Source organism: Narcine bancroftii, chromosome 3, assembly GCF_036971445.1.
Source record: "Narcine bancroftii isolate sNarBan1 chromosome 3, sNarBan1.hap1, whole genome shotgun sequence".
Lineage (NCBI taxonomy): Eukaryota > Metazoa > Chordata > Chondrichthyes > Torpediniformes > Narcinidae > Narcine > Narcine bancroftii.
In genome coordinates, this window is record NC_091471.1 from 82,071,564 (window position 1) to 82,098,244 (window position 26,681).

The 26,681-nt window shown below is 41.5% G+C and overlaps 1 protein-coding gene across 1 annotated transcript in view; it reads right to left on the reverse strand.

The window, feature by feature from the left end:
• The window catches only part of ankrd55 (ankyrin repeat domain 55), a 144,508-nt gene that overhangs the window by 90,204 nt on the left and 27,623 nt on the right, over positions 1–26,681 (reverse strand). Inside the window, exon 5 of the mRNA XM_069923079.1 lies at positions 26,620–26,664. Coding sequence (XP_069779180.1) covers positions 26,620–26,664 — 45 coding nt within the window. The remainder of the gene's footprint in view (positions 1–26,619; positions 26,665–26,681) is intronic.

The window sequence follows — 26,681 nt, forward strand, 5'->3', positions numbered from 1 at the left end:
ACTGAAACAAATTATTTTCCACAGTCTGCTTCTGGAAGGCTAAATATGATGTGAACATATGAGCTCATTGAATAAATCCACACGATATCAGAGTGAAGAACATCTAGCAATTCCTTCTCATGATGCAGGCAAGATTGCTCAACATTCACTTCATCAAAACAAGAGCAAGCCACTCAAAGAAGATGCAGATGAAAGCAGCACAGGAACACTTCCTGAAGCAAAATAGCAGCATCTTATCATGTACAAGGGGTTTCAAATTCTAACTGAGCATGAGCAAACTAGCAATGCACTTTGGGTACACAGAATATTTAGTGACAGAAAGGATGTTTATTTTAATAGTATCTTAGCTGTAAAGAAAAACTGGTGAAAAATAAGTCTTAGTGGCAAAATATCTCATTGCTTATTATTGTCGATGTAAGAGCGCTGTTCACATTTGAATGAGAATTACAATATTAGAGAAACATTGCTTTGTCACTGAACTGGGATATCTCTGAATTCTGAATCTCTGTTTGGAAAATGAATTTGCAAATTTCTCAGGACTGATATGATAAAGCAGTGATAAGGATATATATAGTTGTAATTAGTTAATTATTTTGATAAAAATAAGCTACAATGTTTTTTTTAAATGGCACTCTTATGCAACACTATGCATCATTGTGTTCTGAGAATACAGACAGAAAATAGGCACCAGTACACAGTAGCTGCAACATGTACCATCTAAAAATGCATTGCAGTTACCAGCCCAGGTTAGTCCAACAATACTCCCAACAATGGGGCCCAACTACCAGTTTCCTTTGCTTGGAACTCTCTTGCTGGTTCTTCATTGTTTCTGGGTCTGAACCCAAGTACTCCCTCCCAAACTGAACTATAGGAGTACCTTCACCAGAGGTACTGCAATGGTTGAAGGTAGCTGTGGTAAACCACTTTTATGTGCATTTAACTGTCTGGGCACACCCATTGGCTGACTGTACGTGTAGCTCCTCCCAGACTCCTGAATGAAGGTGACTGTGGCATGGCCCCCTCCCCAGTTCAGGACAGTTGACCATCATGGACATGCCTCCATTCTGTAGCTAATAAAAGCCTATCAGTTTTGCATAACTTTGTCTTTTGGAGTTATTGATGCTGCATCAATAGCTCAACATCTTGTTCTCATGGCAATAAATGCTGGTTTTGCCACTGATGCTCAGAACCCAAGAATAAATGTAAAAAAAAACCCTACAATCATAATGTTACAAGGTTTTCTGACACTTTAAAGGAGCGATTGAATTTGGTTCCATACGCTTTTCCCCATATAATTTAAAATGAGTTCCCTTAAAGTGCCAAAGAAAGTCAAAACAGAAAGGTAGTGCAGACAAATGAGTGGCTGTGGAGATGGTGAAGGGGGCAGGATTTCAAGTCCTTGTTTCCTTTAATAATTTTTTAGGGAAGGGGTGGCCTATAGAACAAGTGGGATGCGTTAACAAACTGGAGGGGGGACCAATATCCTAGCAGGGAGGTTGGTTAATGCTTTTGGGATGGTGGGGTGATTTAAATTAGATTTGAAAGGGGTGCGATCCAAAGTGAAGAAGCAAGAGAAGAGGTGGTTGGCACACAAGCAGAAATAGATGGTATGGAGATTGTGTGTAAGGACAGGCAGATTAGGGCAAAATTTCCCCCCATAAGGATAAGTTTCAAAACAACAGGGACACAGAGTCAGAGAAAATGACAGATACAGAGTGAAAAGTTTTACATTTAAATGCACGCAGCATAAGAAATAAAGTAGGTGACCTGTTAGTACAGCTAGAGGTTGGCAGGTGTGATATTGTGGCCATCATAGAGTCATAGCTAAAGGATAGATGTCATTGGGAGCTGAATATCCAAGGATACACCGTGTATTGAATGGGTAGGCAGGAAAGCAGAGGAGATAGCGTGGCACTGTTAGGAAGGAAAAATATTAAAAAAAGGTGACATATGATCAGAAGATATAGAATCACAGTGGGTTCAGTTAAGAAATGGCAAGGGTATAAAAGGACATGAATCAAATGCAGGCACATAGGACTAGCCCAGAATGTCAACTTGTTTGGCATTGATGAATTGGGCCAAAGGGTCTTTTCTATGACTCTCAGACTTTATATTCCCTTATACATAGAAAGAGGCCATTTAGCCCATCAAGTCTATGCCTGATCATAGAGCAGTGACATCTTCTCACTAATTCTCTCTGTAGCTTATTTTCTCCCCATCCCAGTCAAATCTATGTAATGCATGTCGAAAGAACCAAAGACTTGTTGATCCAAACCAAGGCTTTTATTAACTAAAAGACTGGAGCATATCACATGTAGGTCGACCAGTCCAGAATGACCTGGTCTGCCTGGGAGCAATCCTTTAAGGCCTGCCAGTAGGAGTGGCTACACTCTCAATCAATCACAGACATCCTACACTACCATCTGTCTCTTTCTTGTCTCTTTGGCTTGGCTTCGCGGACGAAGATTTATGGAGAGGTAATGTCCACGTCAGCTGCAGGCTCGTTTGTGGCTGACAAGTCCGATGCGGGACAGGCAGACACAGTTGCAGCGGTTGCAAGGGAAAATTGGTTAGTTGGGGTTGGGTTTTTCCTCCTTTGTCTTTTGTCAGTGAGGTGGCTCTGCTGTCTTCTTCAAAGGAGGTTGCTGCCCGCCAAACTGTGAGGTGCCAAGATGCACGGTTGGAGGCGATATCAGCCCACTGGCGGTGGTCAATGTGGCAGGCACCAAGAGATTTCTTTAGACAGTCCTTGTACCTCTTCTTTGGTGCACCTCTGTCTCAGTGGCCAGTGGAGAGCTCGCCATATAACACGATCTTGGGAAGGCGATGGTCCTCCATTCTGGAGACGTGATCTACCCAGCACAGTTGGATCTTCAGCAGCGTGGATTTGATGCTGTCGGCCTCTGCCATCTCGAGTACTTCGATGTTAGGGATGAAGTCGCTCCAATGAATGTTGAGGATGGAGCGGAGACAACGCTGGTGGAAGCGTTCTAGGAGCCGTAGGTGATGCCGGTAGAGGACCCATGATTCGGAGCCAAACAGGAGTGTGGGCACATATACACATTGGTGATAGAATCTGTACTATCAAATTCACCCCTTCTTTGACAACCTACCCCAGGGTGGATGGAGGTTAGGGGCTGTACCAGTCAGGGGGTCTGACCATCCGGCGTGACCACCATGGCGCCGGGATAGGGGTCGCCGGTGTCGTGTCACCGGGTGTGGCCACTGCTTCGCTCAATTCCCCAACGGCATTGTCGACAGTATGGCCTGAGCTGGTGGAGTAGTGCTGGTCCCTCTATTCAAGCACATGACCTGGGGGAGAAGGAATAGGGGGAGGTTGGGTTAAAGGCACTGCTGCGCCTGATCCGGGTTGGGCTAGGTCCCTTACCGAGACTGTGTCCTCCCGTCTGCCCGAGTACTCAACGTAGGGATAATGCGGGTTCGCATGGAGCAGACTCACTCGGTCAACCAAGGGGTCATTCTTAGAGTACCGGACGTGGCGTCATAAAAGGACTAGACTGGGAACCGTGAGCCATGCCGGTATGGTCGTACCCGACTCGGATTTCCTTGGGAAAGAGAACATCCTTTCATGGGGAGTGGCATTGGTCGCAGTGCATAGGAGGGAGCAGATGGAGTGTAGAGGACTAGTGAGCACATCCTGTCAGTGAGAGGTTGGGAGACCTTTGGACTGGATGGCAAGCGTAACCGCTTTCCAGATGGTGGCATTCTCTCTTTCGACTTGCCCATTACCCCGTGGGTTATAGCTGGTGGTCTTGCTTGAAGCAATACCACATTCCAGAAGGTACTGCTGCAGCTCTGTGCTCATAAACGAGGACCCCCTGTCACTGTGGATGTAATTAGGGTACCCGAAGATGGAGAAGATGTTGTGCAGGGCCTCTATAACTGAAGAGGCAGTTATGTCCGAGCAGGGCACAGGGAATGGGAAGCGGGAGTACTCGTCGATGGCCTTAAGGATGTAGGTGTTACGGTAGGTCGACGGTAGGGGCCCCTTGAAGTCTACGCTGAGACGCTCAAAGGGGCAGGAGGCTTTGATGATGTGGGAGTTCTCCGGACAGAAGAAGTGGGGCTTGCACTCAGCGCACACTGGGCATGCTCGGGTCATGGAGCGAATTTCCTCAACTGTGTAGGGGAGGTTGCAAGCTTTGACAAAGTGCACGAACCTAGTGACCCCTGGATGACAGAGCTCCTAGTGGAGTTTATGCAGCCTGTCCAGTTGTATGTTGGTGCAAGTCCCCCTGGAGAGCGCATCTGGCGGGTCGTTGAGTTTACCTGGCCGATACATTATGTCATAATTAAAGGTGGAGAGCTCGATTCTCCACCTGGCGATTTTGTCATTCTTGACCTTACCTCGCTGGGTATTGCTAAACGTGAAGGAGACCACGTGTTGGTCAGTCAGCAGTGTAAAGCACCTGCCAGTGAGGTAGTGTCTCCAAAGACGTACTGCCTCGAATATGGCCTGGGCCTCCTTCTCGACAGGGGAGTGTCAGCTCTCAGGACCCTGGAGGGTTCTGGAGAAGAAGGCTACCGGCCGGCCAGCCTGGTTCAAAGTGGCTGCCAGTACAAAGTCGGATGGATCGCTTTCGAATTGGAACAGAATGGATTCATTGATGGTGTGCAGCGTTGCAGCAGCGATGTCTGATTTGATGTGGTCGAAGGCCACTCTGGCTTCGGTTGACAGGGGGAAGGAGGTGGTCTTGATGAGTGGCCGTGCCTTGTTGGCATAGTGTGGAACCCATTGGACATAGTAAGAGAAAAAAACCCAGGCAGTGTTTGAGTGCCTTCTGGGTGTGGGGGGGGGGGGGGGGTGTGGGGGGTGGTGGGCAAGTCCATGAGGGGAGGCATGTGGTCAGAGACTGGCCTGACCACCCCGTTCTCCACCACACAACCCAGAATTGCGAGCCGAGTGGTCCGGAAGACAGGCTTGTCAAAATTGTAGGTCAAGTTCAGCTGAGTTGCAGTCTGAAAAAAATTTCTCAAGGTTGGCATCATGATCCTCCGTTTCATGGCCGCAGATGGTGACATTGTCCAGATACGGGAAAGTAGCAATCAGCCCGTTCTGGTCCACCATCTGGTCCATTTTCCGCTGGAAGACCGCGACGCCATTTGTGACCCCAAAGGGTACCCAGAGGAATTGATACAGCCGCCCATTCGCTTCGAAGGTCGGTCTTCTCAGCGGATCGGGAGCTGATGATAGGCCGAACGCAAGTCAATGGTGGAAAATACACGATATTGGGCGATCTGATTCACCACATCAGTGATCCGTGGAAGGGGGTACGCATCCAGGAGCGTGAACGGTTGATAGTCTGGCTATCGCCTTCCCAAGATCGTATTATATGGCGAGCTCTCCACTGGCCACCGTGTCAGAGGTGCACCAAAGAAAAGGTACAAGGACTGCCTAAAGAAATCTCTTGGTGCCTGCCACATTGACCACCGCCAGTGGGCTGATAACGCCTCAAACCGTGCATCTTGGCGCCTCACAGTTTGGCGGGCAGCAACCTCCTTTGAAGAAGACCGCAGAGCCCACCTCACTGACAAAAGGCAAAGGAGGAAAAACCCAACACCCAACCCCAACCAACCAATTTTCCCTTGCAACCGCTGCAATCGTGTCTGCCTGTCCCGCATCGGACTTGTCAGCCACAAACGAGCCTGCAGCTGACGTGGACTTTTTACCCCCTCCATAAATCTTCGTCCGCGAGCCAAGCCAAAGAAAAAAAAAAAGAAAAGTCAACCACCATTGGTGGCTTCTTCCCGTTTTTAACGACCACTACAGGGATTCGAGCTAGGTTCAATAATGCCCTCATCCAGCAGCCTGTGCACCTTGTTTGTGATAAATTTCCTGTGTTCAGAACCATATTGCCAGATTTTGGTGGCCACAGGCTTCCAGCCAGGGGTAAGATTTGCGAAAAGTGGAGGGTGGAGAGACTACAGGTGAGGCCCCGGGGGTGGGTGGCTTGGGCTGCCGCTGGCAGGAGGTTCCCAGGGTGGAGTGGTTACAGACAGAGAGCAGAGCGTGAGGCCCCCCAAAGTGCAGGGAAATGGTTTGAAACTGGCACTGAAAATCCAGTCCCAGCAGAGCAGGGGGGGGTCACAATTGGAGTAGGATTAATAGTTTGAAGTCTGTGAACGTGATGCCCTGGACTTTCAGGGTTGCCACGCAGTACCCCTTTACCCCAGTTGAGAGAGATCTGGTCACCAATGAAATTATCTGTGTAGTGGGGAGAATAGCCAGTCTGCAACGGTGGGCCAGATCTGGGCAGATAAAACTGTCAGTTGATCCAGAGTCATAAGCAATTGGTATAGTGTCCAAGCACTTTATTCAGTTCCATTGCTTTAGTGAAGGGTTGGGGGGGGGGGGGGGGTCCTGGTCAAGGGTTATTGAGGCAGAGACTTGTAATGTAGACAGGGGAGTCCTGCGTATGACATCATGCAACATGTGCGTGATGATGTCACGCAAACAGCGGGACCTGAAAAAAAGTGTCGGGAAGGTGGTTTTGCTGCCTGCAGCCAAAGTGTTGGAGGTCGCTGCTTGCCATCAGCAGTGGGGCAGTGAATGGGGAAGTGGTCAGCGGTGGTGGGTCCCCAGACGGCAGCATCGGGTCGCGGGTTGGCAGCGCTGGGTGTCCGGTCAGCGGCGGCGGGCATTGAGGTCAGGGCTGGGGCCTGGTCGGACGTTAGGGTGAATGTCATTGCGGTGAGGGTGGACTATACCTTCTGCGCTCGGCATCTGTCCTGCGACATCAGGCGCTGCCACACGGTGGAGTCCTCACCATCGTTGGACAAGAGCTCTGAGGAATAAGTGTTTGAAATGGAGAGTGGCGATTTGGCTTCACATGAGGCACTGTGTTTGACGGTGGCCATTTTGGAGCAACAGACTGCAGCAAAATGGCCATTTTTAAGGCACTTCTGGCATCTGGCTTTTCTCGCCGAGCATTGGGACCTGCTGTGCTTGTTCCTCCTGCAGAAATAACACTTTGGGGTTGCATCAGGCAGTGTAGCGGCATCCTACTCACATCAGAGTGTGGAGTCCAGCCCCGAGAGTACATGTCCATACTTAAGATCGCAACCTCCATCGTCTCTGCAATCCAGATCACGTCCTCTAGGTTTTCTCCCCCGTGCTCTAGCAGGCGCTGCCTCACCTCATTCAATCAAACCCCGGCCACATAGGCATCCCAAATGAGATCGTCTGGTCTTCGCAGCAGTTCTGTCTGTGCAGGCACAGTCCCTGCCCATTGCCCTTAATGCCTGAATACAAGCTTTACAGGACTCACCGGGCTCTTGCTTCTTTGTTGAAAGTTTGTATCGAGCATAGACCCTGTTCACTGGTTGCTCGTAGAGCCCTTCCAGCACCTTCATGGCTACGGCACAAGTGGTTGCGTCCTGGACACTCTGGTAGACTCTCGGGGACACCATAGTCATCAATATTAGTAGTCGACGGCTGTCCTCTATCACGGCAGGATCAGAGAGCTGTAAGCATATTTCAAAGCATCTCACCCAGTGCTTAAAGTCATTCGAGGCTATAGCTGACTGTGGGTTGATGTCAGGGCGTTCCAGCCGTAGCATATACTCCATCCCCTCAAAATTTATTTTAGTTAATAAAATTATAATGCGCGTCAAAAGAACCAAAGACTTGTTGATCCAAATCAACAGAGCTGCTGGCAGTCAAACTGGGTGGTTGGACCCTATAGGAGCAATGCATCTCCACTTCCTGCTCTCTGTGGGCCTACTCCAGCAGCAGCATTGCCATTAACAAAGACTGTTCAAATGATTAACAGTGAATAAATTTATGTTACCATTTTAGTCAAGGCGATAAATAATTCTGACTTATTAATTTTGTCCAGCTTGATTGAGTGTATTTTAATAAGATTAAACATTTCTTATCGACAGGGTGAATGCATAATTAGCTAGCATTTATTACCCATCCTAAATTGCTCACAAGTGGTGTTAAGCTTTTTTTGATATTTTTATTTAATTTCTCATGAATTAAAAGCTTTTATATACATTTATTTTTCAAAAATTAGAAATTAATAGTGATTTTTGAAAAATTCCTCCCCCCCCCCCCCCCCCCCCCCATCCTCTCCCCATCATCTCAGTCAAAAAAACATCTGGATATTATTTACAAAAGCTTAATAAACCATCAAATAAAATGTAACGTATCTTAATTTTAGGAGTCAGTAGATTCAGGTTGGGAAATTACAACCTAGTTCCTACAATTTGAAAATATGGTTTCCAAATCTTTTGAAAAATTTCAAATTTATTACATAAATTATGTGATCTTTTCAAGTGGCATACAACTACCTATTTCAGTATGCCATTGCAACAGAGTGTATAGATATGTTTTTGGGAGATAAATTGGGAAAGGTTTGTTAGAGTAGGTTACATACAAACACTAAAACAGATCTTATTTGAAATAATGGAGCTCTGCTAATGCCAGACATAACAGCTCCACAGCTTTTGCAAGAGCTTTGGAGTGTGCCCAAGAGACTTCACTAATGGATTGTTGTTTACAAAAGGCAACAGATGAAAGATCTTGTTGGAGCTGTTCCAAGATGGTCATGTGGTTTTGCAAGCAGGGGGTGTCAAACAAGCTTTTTCTCAGAGAGCAAGGGCAAGACTGTTATAGCCAGGAATAGCAGCAGGGACTGGAACAGGACAAGCTGGCAAGCCCCATTTGGAAGACAGCCTGTTCAAAGCCCTTGTGGTTTATGTAAGAGGAGAGGATTGGCAGTCTAATGTTTCACTTGGAATAAGGGAAGCAAATAACTCTGGTGACCTGAAAGAAAGAGGTCATTATCTGGAGAACCCTAATGGGGCATTTTGTCAGCAAGACACTGATGGAAGTACAAAGTTGTAGAATGGAACAACAAATCCCTGAAAACTGAGAAGAACCTTCCTGAACAGTAACCATATACTTTTCAAGCACCAAAGCCTGTTGAACTTTATAAATGTTAAATTCTGTGCACAGTATAAGAATTACCTGCAACCAGTGAACTTGGAGGAATGGGAAATAAGATTCGACTATGAACCAAACAACTTTTCTGAACTTAACCCCCTTCTAATTCTAAGTACAAGTGTATGTAATGTGTGTACAAGTTAGGTTATCTAAGTTAAACTGTGATTCTATATTAATGTTTAAAGATAATTAAAAGCAATTTTTGTTTAAGTAAACATTTGTCTTGAATATCTATTGCTGTTGGGTTTATAGGTCCTCTGGGCTCATAATACCATCTACTCAATCCAAAATACACATCTGACATTCTCGCTACTGCCAAGGCTATTTTAGTAAATACTTTTGATATTTAATTTCAATTTCATATGAAATATTTCCAAGTTTTTAAAAAATCAGATCTTGAGGAATCTTAGGTTTGTAACTCTTTCCAAAAATAAACCCAGTTCTATCCAAAGGGGTCTTATTTTGACAATTCCCACAATGTAAAGAGTACCTATTTCTTGATTAGATCTCAACCAATTAGCTGAAAAATTACAATTTAATCCATTTAATTTTTGTGGATATAAAAACTTATATTGTACCATTCTATAACCAGACATTTATTGTATTAATCATACTGGCTTCAAAGTTCTAACCAAGTTTCCTCTTGAATATTTATTTTTAAATCTAGGAATGTTATGTTTATTGGAGATAAAGATATTCCTTTGTTAAAACATTTTTAAAATATGGAGTGAAAAACATTTGGAAATGGGAAGAAGAAATTTTCAGATACCATGAATGATATTGTCAGAATCAACTTATTCTTTTCACAATTTAAAAAAAAAATTTGGTTTAACAAAGGGATTAAGAAAACTAAAGTTAAATTTTGAAAACAATCTTTTATGACATTTGAACACTAGAAAAATAAGAATGGAATACAAAATACAATATTTTCATATTATCAGTTAAAGGCATATTTACAGTATAATTTAGGTCCAGATTTAATATTAGCTGAATAAAGTTAGTTGGAACAATTAATCAGATATAAATATTAAAGAGTTTATTTCAATTATGTACACAATTTTGCAAAAAGGAATGTAGAAACCAGGAATTCATAAGTCAAGACAAAGATGGGGGTAAGGTGAAGCTATTTCTTGAACCACTGGTACTTCTGCCGAAATATCCTGCCACACTGCTTGCAAGGAATTCCAGGTTTTAGTACTGACAATTGTGAAGAAACTGTGATGTCTCTCTGGACAAAATTGTGTGTCACTTGAAGACAAATCTGCAGTTGGTGGTGTTGCCAAGTGTTTTCAGCCCTTGGACTTTTACAGTAGAGATTGTCATGATAATGAATATGTATGAGATTTACCGGAAGTCACGTGGTATGAGAGAGAGAGATAAGAACACAAGCAGGAGAACAAAGGAAACGGGAAAATAAAGTCACTGAGAAGTTTACCTGATAAAACTTGTGTTTAATGTTTTATTAACTTCACATTTCGGGCCACAAATGTGACATTGGCAATGAGGATGAAAAAAGCTTGAAGAAAATTAAAGACTAAACAAGATTACAGAGGATTACAGACAACTTCAAGGTGATAAAAATTTTCTCTTTGTCTCAGTACTTTTGGGGCTGGAATATTTCCTCATGGCTGGGGCAAACGGTGACTTTCTAACACATAGTGGAATTGCTCATTTTGACCCAACGGGTGATGCAAGCACTGTAAGTGTGAAGTGGAAGGCATGGCTGGAAGAATTTGAAGCCTACGCCGACAGTCGTGGCCTATTTCTAGATACCGGTACAGTTGAACAAAAAGCGCAGAGGAGAACATTCGACACAATGGGTCAGTCCCGTAGTGACTGTGCCCAAACCAAAGGGTGACATAAGACTATGTGTTGACATGAGAATGGCCAATGAAGCTATAATTAGAGAACGACACCCTATACCAACAGTGGAGGAAATACTTCAAGAACTAACTACCAGCAAGGTATTCTCAAAAATTGATCTGAAGTGGGGCTATTATCAATTAGAGCTGGATCCAGATTCCCGAGATGTAACTACATTTGTGACTCACTGTGGATTGTATCGTTACAAGAGACTATCATTTGGAATTAATGCAGCTTCGGAGATCTACCAGTATGAAATCCATCGAGTGATTCAAGGCATTCCTGGAGTTGCCAACATTTCTGACGACATCATAGTCCATGCACCAACGAAGGAAGAGCATGACAAACGGTTGAGGAGTGTACTATCTAGACTACAGGAGGCAGGCCTTACCGTGAATGGAAACAAGTGCCAGTTTTGTGTGTCAGAAATGGACTTCATGGGACAGACTTACACGGGAAGGACTAAACCCTGCAGAGGCCAAGGTGAAAGCTATTGCAGAGGCATGTGCACCTCAGAACGCAACAGAAGTGAGGAGTTTCCTGGGATTGGTTAATTTTTGTGCAAAGTTCATTCCTAATTTCGCTACAGTGGCAGAACCACTAAGGAAACTAACCAGGAAAGGTATACCATTTCATTTTGGATCTGAGCAGAAGAAAGCGTTCACAGCGCTGAAGCAAAGCCTGACAGATGCAAAAACTCTTGGATATTACGATCCGGCAGCATCAACAAAAGTCATAGCGGATGCCAGCCCGGTTGGTTTAGGAGCCATGTTGGTCCAGATGCATGATGGAGGACCAAGAATCATTGCCTATGCCAGCAGATCGTTATCAGATGTGGAAAGAAGATACTCTCAGACAGAGAAAGAAGCACTCGGACTTGTATGGGCCTGTGAGAGGTTCCATGCATATTTATACGGCATTGAATTTGAACTCATCACAGATCATAAGCCATTAGAGGTGATCTATGCACCTAGATCCAAACCATGTGCCAGAATAGAGAGATGGGTACTCAGACTACAACCCTACAAATATAAAGTAATCCACATTGCAGGGAAAGCAAACATTGCAGATCCGCTGTCCAGATTGGTGAAGGATGGTGGTCCACAATCCAAGTCAGAATTGGGAACAGAAACAGAGAGCTTTGTACGCTTCATAGCTATTCAGTCGACACCGAAAGCTGTGACTACGAAGGAGGTCGAGAAAGAATCCGAACGTGATCCAGAACTCAAGGAAGTAAGAGAATGCATACAGAGTGGACAATGGGAAAACTGTACTCACAAGGCTTACATTCCCATTAGAGACGAACTTTGTTGCATCAGACAATGTGTATTAAGAGGTTGCAGATTGGTGAAACCGCAAAGATTGAGACTGAAGATCGTATCCTTAGCTCATGAAGGACACCTAGGTATTGTTGGTACCAAGCAAAACCTCAGGACCAAGGTACGGTGGCCAAGTTGTGATAAAGACGCAGAGAAATTTGTTAAAATTGTCACGGATGTCAAATCACAAGTAGGAGTAATCCGCCAGAACCGATCCGGAGTACGCAACTCCCGACAGGACCATGGATCGACGTAGCTGTTGATTTTCTTGGACCTTTACCGACGGGTGAATCAATTATGGTAGTGATAGATTACTACAGCAGATACTATGAGTACGTGGTGTTGAAGTCCACAACCACTGAAAAAACAATACAAGTATTAGCAGAGATATTCGCAAGATATGGATTACCTGTTACATTATACTCTGACAATGGTCCACAATTCATTTCAGAGACATTTGCGGAATACATGAGGACCACAGGTATCCACCATCATAAAGTAACTCCGAAATGGCCGCAAGCCAACGGAGAAGTAGAGAGACAAAATCAGTCCATTGAAAAACGATTGAGGATTGCACACGCAGAAGGACAAAATTGGCGAGAAACATTGCTATCTTATGTGGCTGTCTATCGAGCAACGACTCATGCAACCACTGGAAAAAGTCCTGCAGAAGCATTTTTTGGGAGAAAAATCCACACAAAAATGCCAGAAATAAAGGAAATCCGAGACGACCAGGAGATGAGGGACCACGATGCTGAAAAGAAAGGTGCAGCAAAGCTGTACGCAGATTTGAAACGTGGAGCCAAGTACTCAGACATCATGCCAGGAGATAATGTTCTAGTGAGGTATGAAACTGGTGGTAAGCTAGACACACCTTATTACCATCAACCCTATACTGTCGTATCCAGAAGTGGCAGTATGGTGACAGTCAAGTCTCCGACTGGAGTCCTGTATAAGAGAAATGTATCAGGTGTAAAAAGGTAGCAGTCCAGAGATACATCGAGCGAAGAGGTTGAAAGGCCAATACGAGATGCTGAAACTGAGAGACCTGATGATGTTCCAGAGGCAGTTACCAGCACTCCTGATGAAGTGACTAGAGCGCCAGAAACACCCGAAGCCGTGGTGAGCAGTATTTCCGACGCTGAGAGTGAACAACCGAGAAGCGACGACAATATCGCAGGCAGGCCGAAACGAAACCGAAAAGTGCCCAAACGATACGAAGACTTTGTGTCATAGTTTTAATAAGAACTTTGGGACAGTATTTAATCTTATATCATAAAGTGCATGTATGAGTGCTGTAGGAAGTAAATTTTATATAGTAGAGTTATAGTATTACCATTAGTTACGATGTTTGTAAGTTTCCGAGGGATATTGGTAAGTGAAGGTAAAGTTTATTTCTGATTAAAGGAGGGACGTCATGATAATGAATATGTATGAGATGTACTGGAAGTCACGTGGTATGAGAGAGAGAGAGATAAGAACACAAGCAGGAGAACAAAGGAAACAGGAAAATAAAGCCACTGAGAAGTTTACCTGATAAAACTTGTGTTTAATGTTTATTAACTTCACATTTCGGGCCACAAATGTGACAGAGATGACAGAAAAAAAAGTCTTTGTTGAAGAAATTCTGTGCATTTTACAGATGGTGTGTACTTAGGAGATGGAGGTTAGTCCAGAATATGCTCAAAGATAGCTTGAGACAGACCCAGACCCACTTGTCCTTATTCCATGGTAAACATTATCGAAATGGAATTTCACAAGCAGAATACAACATGCAGAATTTACCATAATAAGCATCTCTGCAGCACACATTAGTGCCAAAGTTTGCTTTGGTTATGAGGCAATTACACTTGTATAGCCATTCTCTTCACATATATTTCAAACAGCCTTTAGACACAACACTTACTTTTACTTTCTGTTGTCTGTTTCAGAGTTCACAAATTGTTGGTACCAAGTAAAACCTCAGGACCAAGTTGTGATAAAGACGCAGAGAAATGCATCAAAGGTAATCCTATTGAAATTTTCTTTTGAGGTTGTTGATGAGTCAGCTAGATGTAATGGTGAATTATTGTTTGGGGAAAATATCAATGATATGACAGTAAGTGTTTCAGTGGGAGCTACAATACTCATACACCTAGGCTGAAAAGTGGGAAAAACACTTCTTTGATAAGTAACTTTTTAAAACCAGCAAGTATGACAATAGAAGCAGCGGAACCGAGCTAAAGTTAGAAATAGTAGTGGGTGGATTTGGAGGAGGCACAATTACTTAAAGATGGAAAAATAAAAATATAGACAAGTTGCTGCAAGCAACAAAGTTCAGGTGAACTTAAAATTGGAGGTAAATTGCTCAAGTTGATGCTCAAAGTCCAAATTTTCCCATTCTAAAAGGATGAGAGATGTTTGCACACATTAATGTTTTTTTAAAATTTAAATATGACCAAATGGATCTCATGCACAATAAAAATTTTCAGCAGCAAGTCTTGAACACTATTTATTTGCCTGCTATGTGTTATACTTCCCCTGAACCTTTCTGGGTGCCAAGCAATCTCTAGTCTGATAATTTTGTAACTGCAAATTACTACACTTAATTATTTGCATGTCAAGTTTCAGGAAAACGTGATAAAATTTGTCCACTAATAAATACATTCACCCAAAGGATCCATTATAAACATAAAGAAAGGTTTTTGAAACAAATTATGAACAATGTAAAGCATGTTACCATGGCTGGGTCAGAACCAGATATCCAGAAAGAATTCACTCAAAAGCTTGCAGAATGACAATAAAAAGTCATCAAGTTTATGGGGCTGACATCTTGAATCAATTCAGAGGATTTTTTTAAAAAAAAGTAAGTCATTAAAGATTGCTAGAGTAGACTGCGGGTAATTGCTGGCACAGTGATCATTGTCACATTCAATCACAGCCAGAGATTTTGCAAAACATTAAGAACTTTCATACATAACAGATGTTCACCAGGTTCTTTGCCAAAATGGCATTTCATGTATTTGATTGTATCATTCTCTCAGGACCATCTTTTTACATGCAAACAGATCGTACAGACAGTGTCCACAGAGCCAAATTATTGAGATTCCAACAATGTGATGCTCTTCAAAAAATTAAAATACTTAATACACTTGCGTCTGCATGGATGGAATAAGTAAACCAATAATTATCCAACGCACCCCTACAGCCGACAAGGTTGTCATCCTTAGCAACTTCAACACTCGCGTCGGCAAAGACTCAGAAACTTGGCCAGGAATCCTTGGCAACATGGTGTCGGCAAGTGCAATGACAATGGGCACCTCCTGTTGGAGCTCTGCGCAGAACAGCAGCTTGTCATTACTAACACCCTTTTCCAGCAGAGAGACAGCCTGAAGACTACCTGGATGCATCCCCGATCCAAACACTGGCACCTCCTGGACTACGTTCTGATGCGAGGAAGAGAAAGATGAGATGTGCTCCACACCAGAGTCATGCCCAGCGCGGAATGCCACACTGACCATCGGCTTGTTCGCTGCAAGCTCAACCTTCACTTCACCCAAAGTTCAAGAACAGTGGAGCCCCCAGAAAGAGGTTAGTGTTGGAAACTTGCAGTCAGACAAAGTGAGAGGAAACTTCCAGGCAAACCTCCAAGCAAAGCTAGAGGATGCAAACTGCCTCACGGACACGTCTCCTGAAACCCTCTGGGATCAGCTGAAAACACCAGGAAAAACAAGGACTGGTTTGACGAAAACAACCAAGAAATCCAGGAGTTGCTGGCAAAGAAGCAAGCTGCCCACCAGGCTCACCTTGCAAAGCCGTCCTGGCCAGAGAAGAAACGAGCCTTCCATCTCACATGCAGCTATCTTCAGCGCAAACTCCGGGAGATCCAAAATGAGTGGTGGGCTAGCCTCACCAAATGAACCCAGCTTAGCACCGACATTGGCGACTTCAGGGGTTTTTAATGAGACACTAAAGGCTGTGTATGGCGCCTCACCCCAAGTCCAAAGCCCTCTGCGCAGCTCAGAGGGCAGTCCTCCTCAGCGACAAGATTTCTAACCTCAATTAGATGGTCAGAACACTTCCAATCTCTTTTCAGTGCCAACTGCTCAGTCCAAGAACCCGCCCTGCTCCAGCTGCCTCAACAGCCCTCGAGTCTAGAGCTGGATGAGGTCCATACCCAGGAAAAGGCATAAAAGGCAATTGAACAACTGAAAAGTGGCAAAGCAGCAGGTATGGATGGAATCCTCCCAGAGGTCTGGAAGGCTGGCAGTAAAACTCTGCATGCCAAACTGCATGAGTTTTTCAATCTCTGCTGGGACCAAGGAAAGCTGCCTCAGCACCTTCGTAATGCCATCACCATCACCCAGTATAAAAACAAAGGCGAGAAATCAGACTGCTCAAACTACAGGGGAATCACGCTGCTCTCCACTGCAGGCAAAATCTTCACTAGGAATCTCCTTAATAGAATACCTAGTGTCGCCAAAAATGTCCTCCCAGAATCACAGTGTGGCTTTCGCACAGAGGAACTACTGACATGATCTTTGCCCTCAGACAGCTCCAAGTGCAGAGAACAAAACAAAGGACTCTACATCACCTTTGTTGACCTCACCAAAGCCTTCGACACTGAGCAGGAAAGGGCTTTGGCAAATAATAGAGCACCTCAGATGCCCCCCCAAATTCCTCAACATGGTTATCCAACTGCACGAAAACCAACAAGGTCGGGTCAGATTCAGCAATGAGCTCTCCGAACCCTTCTCCATTGACAACGTAACGGCATGAAGCAAGGCTGCGTCCTCGCACCAACCCTCTTTACTATCTTCTTCAGCATGATGCTGAAACAAACCATGAAAGACCTCAACAACGAAGACGCTGTTTACATCTGGTACCGCATAGATGGCAGTCTCTTCAATCTGAGGCATCTGCAAGCTCACACCAAGACACAAGAGCAACTTGTCCGTGAACTACTCTTTGCAGACGATGCCGCTTTAGTTGCCTATTCAGAGCCAACTCTCCAGCGCACAATGTCCTGTTTTGCAGAAACTGCCAAAATGTTTGTCCTGGAAGTCAGCCTGAAGAAAACTGAGGTCCTCCATCAGCCAGCTCCCCACCATGACTACCAGCCCCCCCACATCTCCATCGGGCACACAGAACTCAAAACAGTCAACCAGTTTACTTACCTTGGCTGCACCATTTCATCGGATGCAAGGATCGACAACGAGATAGACAACAGACACGTCAAGGCAAATAGCGCCTTTGGAAGACTAGAGTCTGGAAAAACAACCACCTGAAGAAACACACAAAGATCAGCATGTACAGAGCCATTGTCATACCCACGCTCCTGTTCAGCTCTGAATCATGGGTCCTCTACCGGCATCACCTACGGCTCTTGGAATGCTTCCATCAGTGCTGTCTCTGCTCCATCTTCAACATTCATTGGAATGACTTCATCACCAACATTGAAGTACTCGAGCTGGCAGAGTCCGCAAGCATCGAATCCATGCTGCTGAAGATCCAACTGCACTGGATGGGTCACATCTCCAGAATGGAGGACCATCGCCTTCCCAAGATAGTGTTATATGGCAAGCTCTCCACTGGCCACTGAGACAAAGGTGCACCAAAGAAGAGATACAAGGACTGCTTAAAGAAATCTCTTGGTGCCTGCCACATTGGCCACTGCCAGTGGGCTGATATCGCCTCCAACCGTGCATCTTGACACCTCACAGTTTGGCGGGCAGCAACCTCCTTTGAAGAAGACCGCAGAGCCCACCTCACTGACAAAAGACAAAGGAGAAAAAACCCAACACCCAACCCACCAATTTTCCCTTGCAACCGTGCCTGCCTGTCCTGCATTGGACTTGTCAGTCACCAACGAGCCTGCAGCAGACATGGACATACCCCTCCATAAATCTTCATCCGCGAAGCCAAGCCAAAGAAAAAGATCCACCAGAATACTGAGTGCACTAAAACAGACTTTTTTTTTTAAAAAAGTAAGAATTTCAGGTATGTCATGCAATGCAGTGAGAAGCACCATACACCCTATCAACTCCTGCAGGATTAATTGAAAAAGTCTATTAAGTTTTTATAATTAAAAAGCTACTTTAAAGTTAATTCAAGGAAATCAACAAAAGAAAAAAATGTCACCAAAAAAAACCCTCCAAAATTAACACCTACCAAAATAAGCCAATAGAAAGAAGTGTCCGGCCTACCTTGTCGATGAAGCAGGCCATTAAAGTCCTCTCTGGATCTGCTGGGGAAGACGCTGGTGAGGGACTTTTCTCTGATGTTCAGCAAAGCTAGTACTGGAGGAAAAACTAAAAGTAGGGCATGCATAATACAGAAGAAAGAAAAAGTTGGGAAAAATGCCTTGTTTCTTAAAGGGGCTGTTTGCCATTTAGATTTATGAACAAGGTGGTGACACTCTCCAGTGGAAATGGCTTCAGAAGAGTCTGTCAAGTTCAGAAGAACAATGATTTTGAGGCAAGACATTTTTAAGAAATTAATTAATAAGATTAAGAAAATAGATGGACTTACTGAAACTTGAGAATCATTTTAAATTATTGACTGCAGAATTGAAACAAGTTAAAACAGATTTGACAGTTCAAGTGGATAATGCTTTAAAGGTGATGAATAACATTAATAAATTGGAAAATAAGATTCAAGATGTTCAAGAAGTACAAGGTATTGAAGAGAGGTCTCATATGTCTGAAGAGACCATTATGGAGTCCAGAGGACCCCAAAACCAGCAGCAATAGACATGCACCACAACAGGGTTACTTCAAAAGTAGTTTTTAAATTCTATTTGAACAAGAAAACAGAATTAAACTTTAACTTATTACTTACCCTACCTAATCCAATTAATCCCCCTCTAATACTAAGCGCATATTTAAGATTAGAAAAGTTCTTTGGATCACAGTCCAATCTCACTGGTTGCAGACAATTCTTGTACTGTGCAGAGGTTAGCATTAACAAAGTTCACCAGTCTTTGGTATTTAATAAGCAAATGATTACCACTCAGGAGGGTTCTTGGTTTTCAGAGAGATTCCTCTTCCAGGACTTCCGCAACTGATTCCTTCAGTCTTGCTGAAGAAACTTGCACCTCCAGGGTTCTCCAGATGATCCTCCTCCTTTCAGATCACCTTTCGGACAGTCCTTTGACCAGACAGTCTTTCAAATGTTTGCCAGCTTTATCCTTCTGGAACAGATTTCTGTCTGTTCTCTCCATTTCACACCCTCCCTCTCAGAGCAAAACTGTTCTCCCCTGCTTGGAAAGATCACATGTTCCCAGGCAAGCTGTATGTTGATACTGCATTGCGTCTTGCAAAAAGCACTGCAAAAATTCTGTGTTTTAAAATGTGTGCAACCTGCTCTTATAATTCCTCCCAAATCACCTCAATACTTTGTCACAATACAATGACCAGTTTGATCTCAATGAATAAAACTATTGGAAAAAGTTGATATTCTGTAATGTTAACGTTGAAGAAACGATGTTAATGTCGAAGAAACAATGTTAAAATAGTGGGAATGTCTGAAGGCAAAGGAGAAGATGTGATTAGTTTTTTCAGGAATGGATACCAAGGATATTTGGAAAAGAATATTTTGAGGATAAGATTTTAATTGCAAGAGCTGAGTTTTGAGATCAAAACTGGGTCCAGGCCAAAGACCCTGATCTACCTTGGTTAGATTTTTGAACTAACAGGATAGAGAGGCTTCTTAGTCTGGCAATGAGAAGAGCTAAAGAACATGGACCTTTGAGTGATGAAGGGGGAAAATTAGATTTTTTTTTTTTTTAAATAAATCCAGATCAGTCAAAATTTATTAAAGGAGAGAATTTAATCCAGTTAAGAAAGTTTTATGATAAAGGTTATAGATTTGTTTTGCATTATACAAATAGTTTGAAAATATTTGTACAAAAATCTGTTTTTTTAATTTATTTTTTAAACAAACTATGTACAAGCTGAAGAGGACGTTCACAATTTGTCTAAAATTCAAGTAACAGGATACCAATTTGCTGCAATGAATTTGAGGTATAAAGATAGGGGGCAATATCTCCTTTTTTTTCTTTGACAGATTATATATTAGATGGAACTGTTAGTTAGATAAGGTGGGGGTCGGAGGATGTGTTAGCTTGATTTCTGATGGCCTCATTTTCGTGGTTTGTCCATAACACGTAAAATGGAAAGTGGCAGTGCTAGTTTCTGGGGAGAGATTGTTTTATTTTCTATTTTTATAGTAATTAATTATAATCTATTTATTTTGAATAACCTTGATGTTTTTTGGATTGCAGACAATGACACTCAGGACCAAATTAATTTGTGAGAATTCTTCCTGGATAGGAGTGATGAAAAATAACTTTATAAATTTTTATAAGGAAAATGAATAAAGCAGTTATGATTAGAAGTTTTAATATTAATGGGATTAACAGGAAAATAAAAAGTAAGAAAATGTCATATTAAGAAATTGGGAGTAGATGTTTTTTGCATTTAGCTAAAAAAGACAAAATTAAAAAGCGATTGGGTAGGTCAGGTAGCTTTTTCTTCATTTAATTCTAAAGCTAGAGATGTTAGTATTTATTTATATATAAAATTAATGTTACAAATACAAAAGTAAATATGGTAAATACAAAATTAAAAAACTGCTTGTAAAGTTAGATCCATTATCAGAACATTATTTTTTTGCTTGAACATGTCTGGCAATAAAACAAAAAACATTGATAAGAGTTTGTATCAAGTGATGACACTACTGCAATACGAATTGCTCTCAGTCAAACAAGCAAAAATAGCTCCATATCATTTTTCAACACTTCTTCCTTGCTTTACTTGTAAAGGACCAAAGTAACAACTCCCATGTATGTAAATGAAGGTTCATCAGGTGAAACAATCTTGTGGCAAATTTGCCATTTATTGTTTTCCAGGTTTAGCATTTGCACATTGACAATTAACATATTTTGATACAATTCTTTTGATCAATGTCAAAGCACCAAGTATCCAATATTTTTGGTGTAATTCTGACAATACACGATTACAATTACTATGACCTGTTTTCTCTTGTCAAACAACCAATTCAGAAATATGAAATTTGTTAGATAACATAATTGGATGTTTCACTTCTGGCATAATTTCTTTTTTCCAATCTTCCTCCTACTCTTAATAGATAATTTACAAGAACAGGATTAAGCTTGTAAACACTACTCGACTTTGTAACATTCAAATTCTTCTTCAATTTTGATATCTCATTATCAAATGCTTTTCTCTGGGGGGGGAAAAAGAATCATCTCCAATTCAGCATTCGCCAATTGATCAACTGTTAGATAACAGCTCTTTTGAGACTTCAGATTCTCTTTTTTGATGCAATGTAAAAAAGTTTTTAATCTAAGAATCCATGCTATTCCTTTTTCTCCCCCCACAAAACCAAGAAGAATAATAGCAAATTTAATATTGGATCATTCTCTTTAAATATTTAAATAGTATTCATATGAGTGTTTTGGAATTATGGGGGATCTTCTATTGCAACTTCCTTTAACTCTTCTGGATCTTGAGACATTTCTTGAGATTGTGAAAGAAATTGAGGACAGAACACCCAAGTGTTGGCTCCCCCCCAAAACAATTGAACTTTTGATCCTTGTGAAGCCATATCAGATGGATTATCCAGTTTTAACACATCTCCACTGATTAGCATGCAAAACCTTGATCCCATTAATTCTGTTAGTCACAAGGGTATGAAACCTCTGTTTTGTTATTAATGCACTTAAGCACTGATGTACTATCAGACCAAAACAGAGTCTGCAAACTCCATCTGTAATTCTCTTAACAGTGTCCATTTTGCTTGCCATAGTAGGGGGAGTCAATTCCATTCAAGGTATGGTGACTGGATTTAATGGAGCCACTCTGGCTTTTCCCATTACAAATCCACAATGTACTTGATATTGGTTATTTTGCAGTACTAAATAGCTGACAGGACCAAACCACCTTCACTTGCGTCAGCAAAGTGGTGTAACTGAACAAATGTGTCAACTCCAAAGTCTGCAGGTTTAAAACATTTGTTAACTTCAAAACTTAACATTTTAAGACTCTCAGCAAAATTCATCTAATCTTGTGTGATGGAATCTGGTATTTCAACCCATCCATATTTTATTGGGACCTGTAGTATGAATAATCAATATTCCCAAAGGATCATATATTGAGTTTATGATCAAAAGAATCTCTTGTCAAAGGTCATTCTTTCAAAACAATTTAGAATTTGAAAACATCAGATTGAACACTATTGCATTCCTAGAATTCTTTCTACAGGTAGAATGTCACGATCCAAGTCAAGATGTTTCATCTCTTCTGATCTCCCTCAGGAATTACAGCCAACACATCCTGAATGTTGCTAATCCATTTTGTAAGGAAGAAACTTCCTTTATAACAGATTTCTTAACTTAAAGATCTACTGCTTCTTTTTCTGAAACCACTGAAGGCAATCATCAATATAGAAATTATTTCTGATGATGCTTATAGCCAGAGAACTAAATTGCTCTTTATCATCTTCAGCACATTTCCCGAGAGCAAAATTTGCACAAATGGCGAAGTTGCTCCAAATAAATGAACAATCATTCTGTATTCAATCACATCTTTACTGTGATCACCATTAGGCCACCATAACAATAGTGGAAAAAAAAAAATCACCATCTTCGAATGGTGTTTCACTTGGTGAAACTTTGCTTCAATATGTGCAGCAATTACAATAGGCTCTTTACAAAATTTTACCAGAACATCTATTAAAGTATTGATCAAGTTTGGACCTTGGAAAAGTTGAGAATTCAGTGAAACTCCTTGAAACAATGCTCCACAATCAAATGCTATGTGTAGTTTCTCTTTGTGAATGTACAACTCCACAATAAGGTAAATACCATTTTCTACTATCTTTATGCTCCAAGATATCCATATAATCCTTGGTTATCATATCTGATATGACATTGGTATATTCCAAATGAAAGGAAGAATTGCTTTTGAACTTCAGCTCTTCTGCAATTTTATTGTCTGGTATACAAATATCCCTTTTCTTCAAAGATAATGTTATACAGTCATGACCATCAACATGTTTAAACAGAATTTAAAACTAAATCCAGGAACTGTTCATCCTCCTTTGAAGGTTGTTGAATATCTGAGACATTCAGGGAAATCAATTTTTAAACTAGATAATTAAATTTGACAATTAAAATTTATATTCGATGACAACTCCTGATTTTTCCTCCTAATGGTCCATTAATTGTCTATCCAAGCAATGGTCTCATGGCATAAGGTCTAATTTTGACTTATTACTTCTAGAGGTTAGAGAGCTTTCGGTACATCTAATCCAATTAACATCTCGATTTTGGCATCAATCTTGGGTAAGCAAATGCCTATTAGAGGATCCCACGGTTTGATATAATCCTGATAGGGAATATTTTCCTTATTCACAGGCAGTCTTCTGAGTATATAACCTTGAAAGATCACAAAATTCATTGCTGTTCAATCCAACAATCTGTAAACCTGAAACTATATTAGTTTCAATTTTCCTTTCATCATTCATTGTCTTCAAGATGTGATCTTTTACCATGAAGATAAAGTTTATTCATCAATTCAACAGTACAAAATTATGTGGAACTTTCTGGATCAAGAAATGCACAAGTCTTCAGTATGGAGTTTCCTTTTTCAGGTTTAACCTGTACAGGAACTATTGAGAGAGCTTGGTCACTTGCCCCAGTAAGACTCTTCGAACTGAACCAGTTTGTTCGACTTCCTTCTCAACTTTACTTTGTTGAGCATGCAGTAACTTAGGATACTTTAAACTGCATATATCACAACTGAGTCACATATTACAAGTTTTGCTGATGTGTCCTTTACACAAGCAACCAAAACATATTCCATTCTTCTTTAAAAGATTTCTCTTCACGATTTTTTTCTCCAATTGTGAACATTTTTCTAAAGCATGCTCATCTTTGCAATACAAACAACTTTCCTGAACAGTCTGATCTTTTTCCTCTGTTTCCTTGTTCTTTCTTGTGCTTGTATCTGACAACCGCAACAAAGGTATTTAGTTTCTGTTGAGACAATGATTTAGATTTCTTAAAGATGTAAAGAATTATTGAAGTATCCTTAATATTTCCAAATGCTGGTATAGTGTAAACTTGCACATGCTGTTCCAAACATTGTACAACACCCTTTCAGGAAGGATCTTAAGCTCTGCAACTTTGGTTCTCTGTAAGTCCCTCAGCTTACAAGGTAATTTATTGACAATAATCAACAAATCAGCAAAGCAAATTCAGCTCTTACAAATGTACACTACTTCCCATTGCTTTACTACATTCTCTCAAAGAGTGCATATGCTTCTTGCAAAGCCTTTGCATCCTCTGATTTTATTGTTGAAAGAATTTTATGTTCATTGACAATTATTCTTTTGCCCTTTTGAAACCTTATTCTGAATCCATATATTGATAACTTTTGACCAACTCCTTCACCCGTCCTCCAGTATACTGTTCGACGTAATACAGATCTTTTGGATTTTTGATATTACTTTCCAATGTGAGGTTAAAAGGATTTCATAAACATCAGATATTGTAATGGATCTCCATTTAAAATTGGAATTTCCTTCTTGGGTAAGCCATAGGAACCTTATTGCTACACATTTCATTGTGTTTTGGTATAAGTGATATTTATGGTCTTGTCCACTATGGCTTGTGACTGGTTGTCTTGTTGTGAATGGAGCATATGGATCTTGAACTGGTACCTTAGGACCTTGAGCTGTAACTGACGGATCCTTGACTTGTCGCTGGTTCTTCAGTGTCACAAAGACATCATGGTTGAACCTTTTTGAAGCTCTTTCAGGAAGATTCACAAATTGTGCACTCAAAAGAGAATGTTGCTAGCCCTATCCACAAGGAAAGTCAGTAATACGAGCACCAGCAGCGCCACCCGTGGCTCCTTGCTCGAGTAGACTCATTTCTTGTGGCTGCAGTACCCATTGACCTGCTGGAATGTTAGGTGCTCGCCCTTTGGGTATTTCACTTTGATTGATAGATCTTGCAGAAGCCTGAGCTAATGCTTTTACTTAGGCCATCTTCATAGCATTCTTTTCTTTTCTTTGGCTTGGCTTCGCGGACGAAGATTTATGAAGGGGTAATGTCCACGTCAGCTGCAGGCAATAATCTTCTTCATTCTTCTTGCTGAATCTATTTCAGCTTCTTGCCTTCATTGCTGATTCCTCATTTCAGCTTCTTTATCTTGTAGACATCTTTTCTCCAACCACTCACATTGTGTCTCAATAGTAGCCAAGTCTGCTTGTGCCTTATGATACATAGCTGATATGCTTGAAGCACATGAAGCTGTATTTGCTCTAGATACCTTTGAAGACTTTGAAGATATTCCTATGCTCATAACCCTGGAAATACTGTCATCAGGATTCACATCAGAATTTTCAGATACCACTGATAGAGACTCAATCTTTAGCATTTCACTTGATACAGCACCAGTGGGGATTTGCAATGTACATTTATCTGTTTCAGTTCCACTAACATTTAAACTAGCTAATGAGGTCTGTAGTGCCTTAGAGTCTTTTTCTTGCTTGGTAGTTGAAGCCACTTCTTCACTGGTGGCTAACTCTGATCTTCTGCCAAGCATTGTCAGTCCACCATGCTGGCTCAATTCACAATCAAACAGTTCTTTGAGAGGAGCTGCTTGCTCAAGGTCTCAAGCCCAATGAGACTTCATATCCATCTAGGATTCTTCATACTGCAGCCCATATTCTCCTGGCTTCATTGTTCAACCTGAGAACTGTAAACAATTTTTTTTATCTTGCGTGGTCCCTTTAAGAAGATTTCTCTGGCTGAATTGTGTTCTGTGGTATTTCATAAACTGGCTTCCATATCAGTTTTTTTCCCCACAACTTTTCAAAACATTTTCTGGGCTTTTGCCAAATTCTGCGACCAGACCTATATTCTTTTCAAAGGTTACAGGTGTATTAAGGCTTCAGCTCAACTCAAAATTCACAATTAGACACATTCTCAGAAGCTTCTGGTATCTTCTCAGAATTAAACGTCCTTAAAGCTTAAATACTTCTTGATTTTAAATCTGGCTGTGAATTCCTTCAGACAAATTACTTGCCTTTCCTCCTCTCTTCCCCCCCCCCTCCCAAGTTCACAATCATAACTTTTCTTTGGAAAGGGTCTTCTATATTCTTATTCAATCTCTCGTATTTCCCAATTTCAAAACACATCTTCAGAAATGTAAACAACAATATTCCAAATTACTATCTCATTTCCAATAAATCAAACTTTGAACTTGCAGCTTTAAGTAGCCTTAATTCATTGAGATAATGAATAAACATTTTGCATACTTTCACATTGAGATTTTCAAACAATGAGTATACTGTATAATATTCAGCTTAAACAGGTATAAAAGAAAAAAATTAATGAAATCAAGATGAAATAAGGAATCAAGACAAATTCAAAGAAAAGCATTGAGAGCTTACATCTGTCATGATTCTTTGACGAATGAAAGCAAGCTCCCCATATGCCTGGATATTACCACATA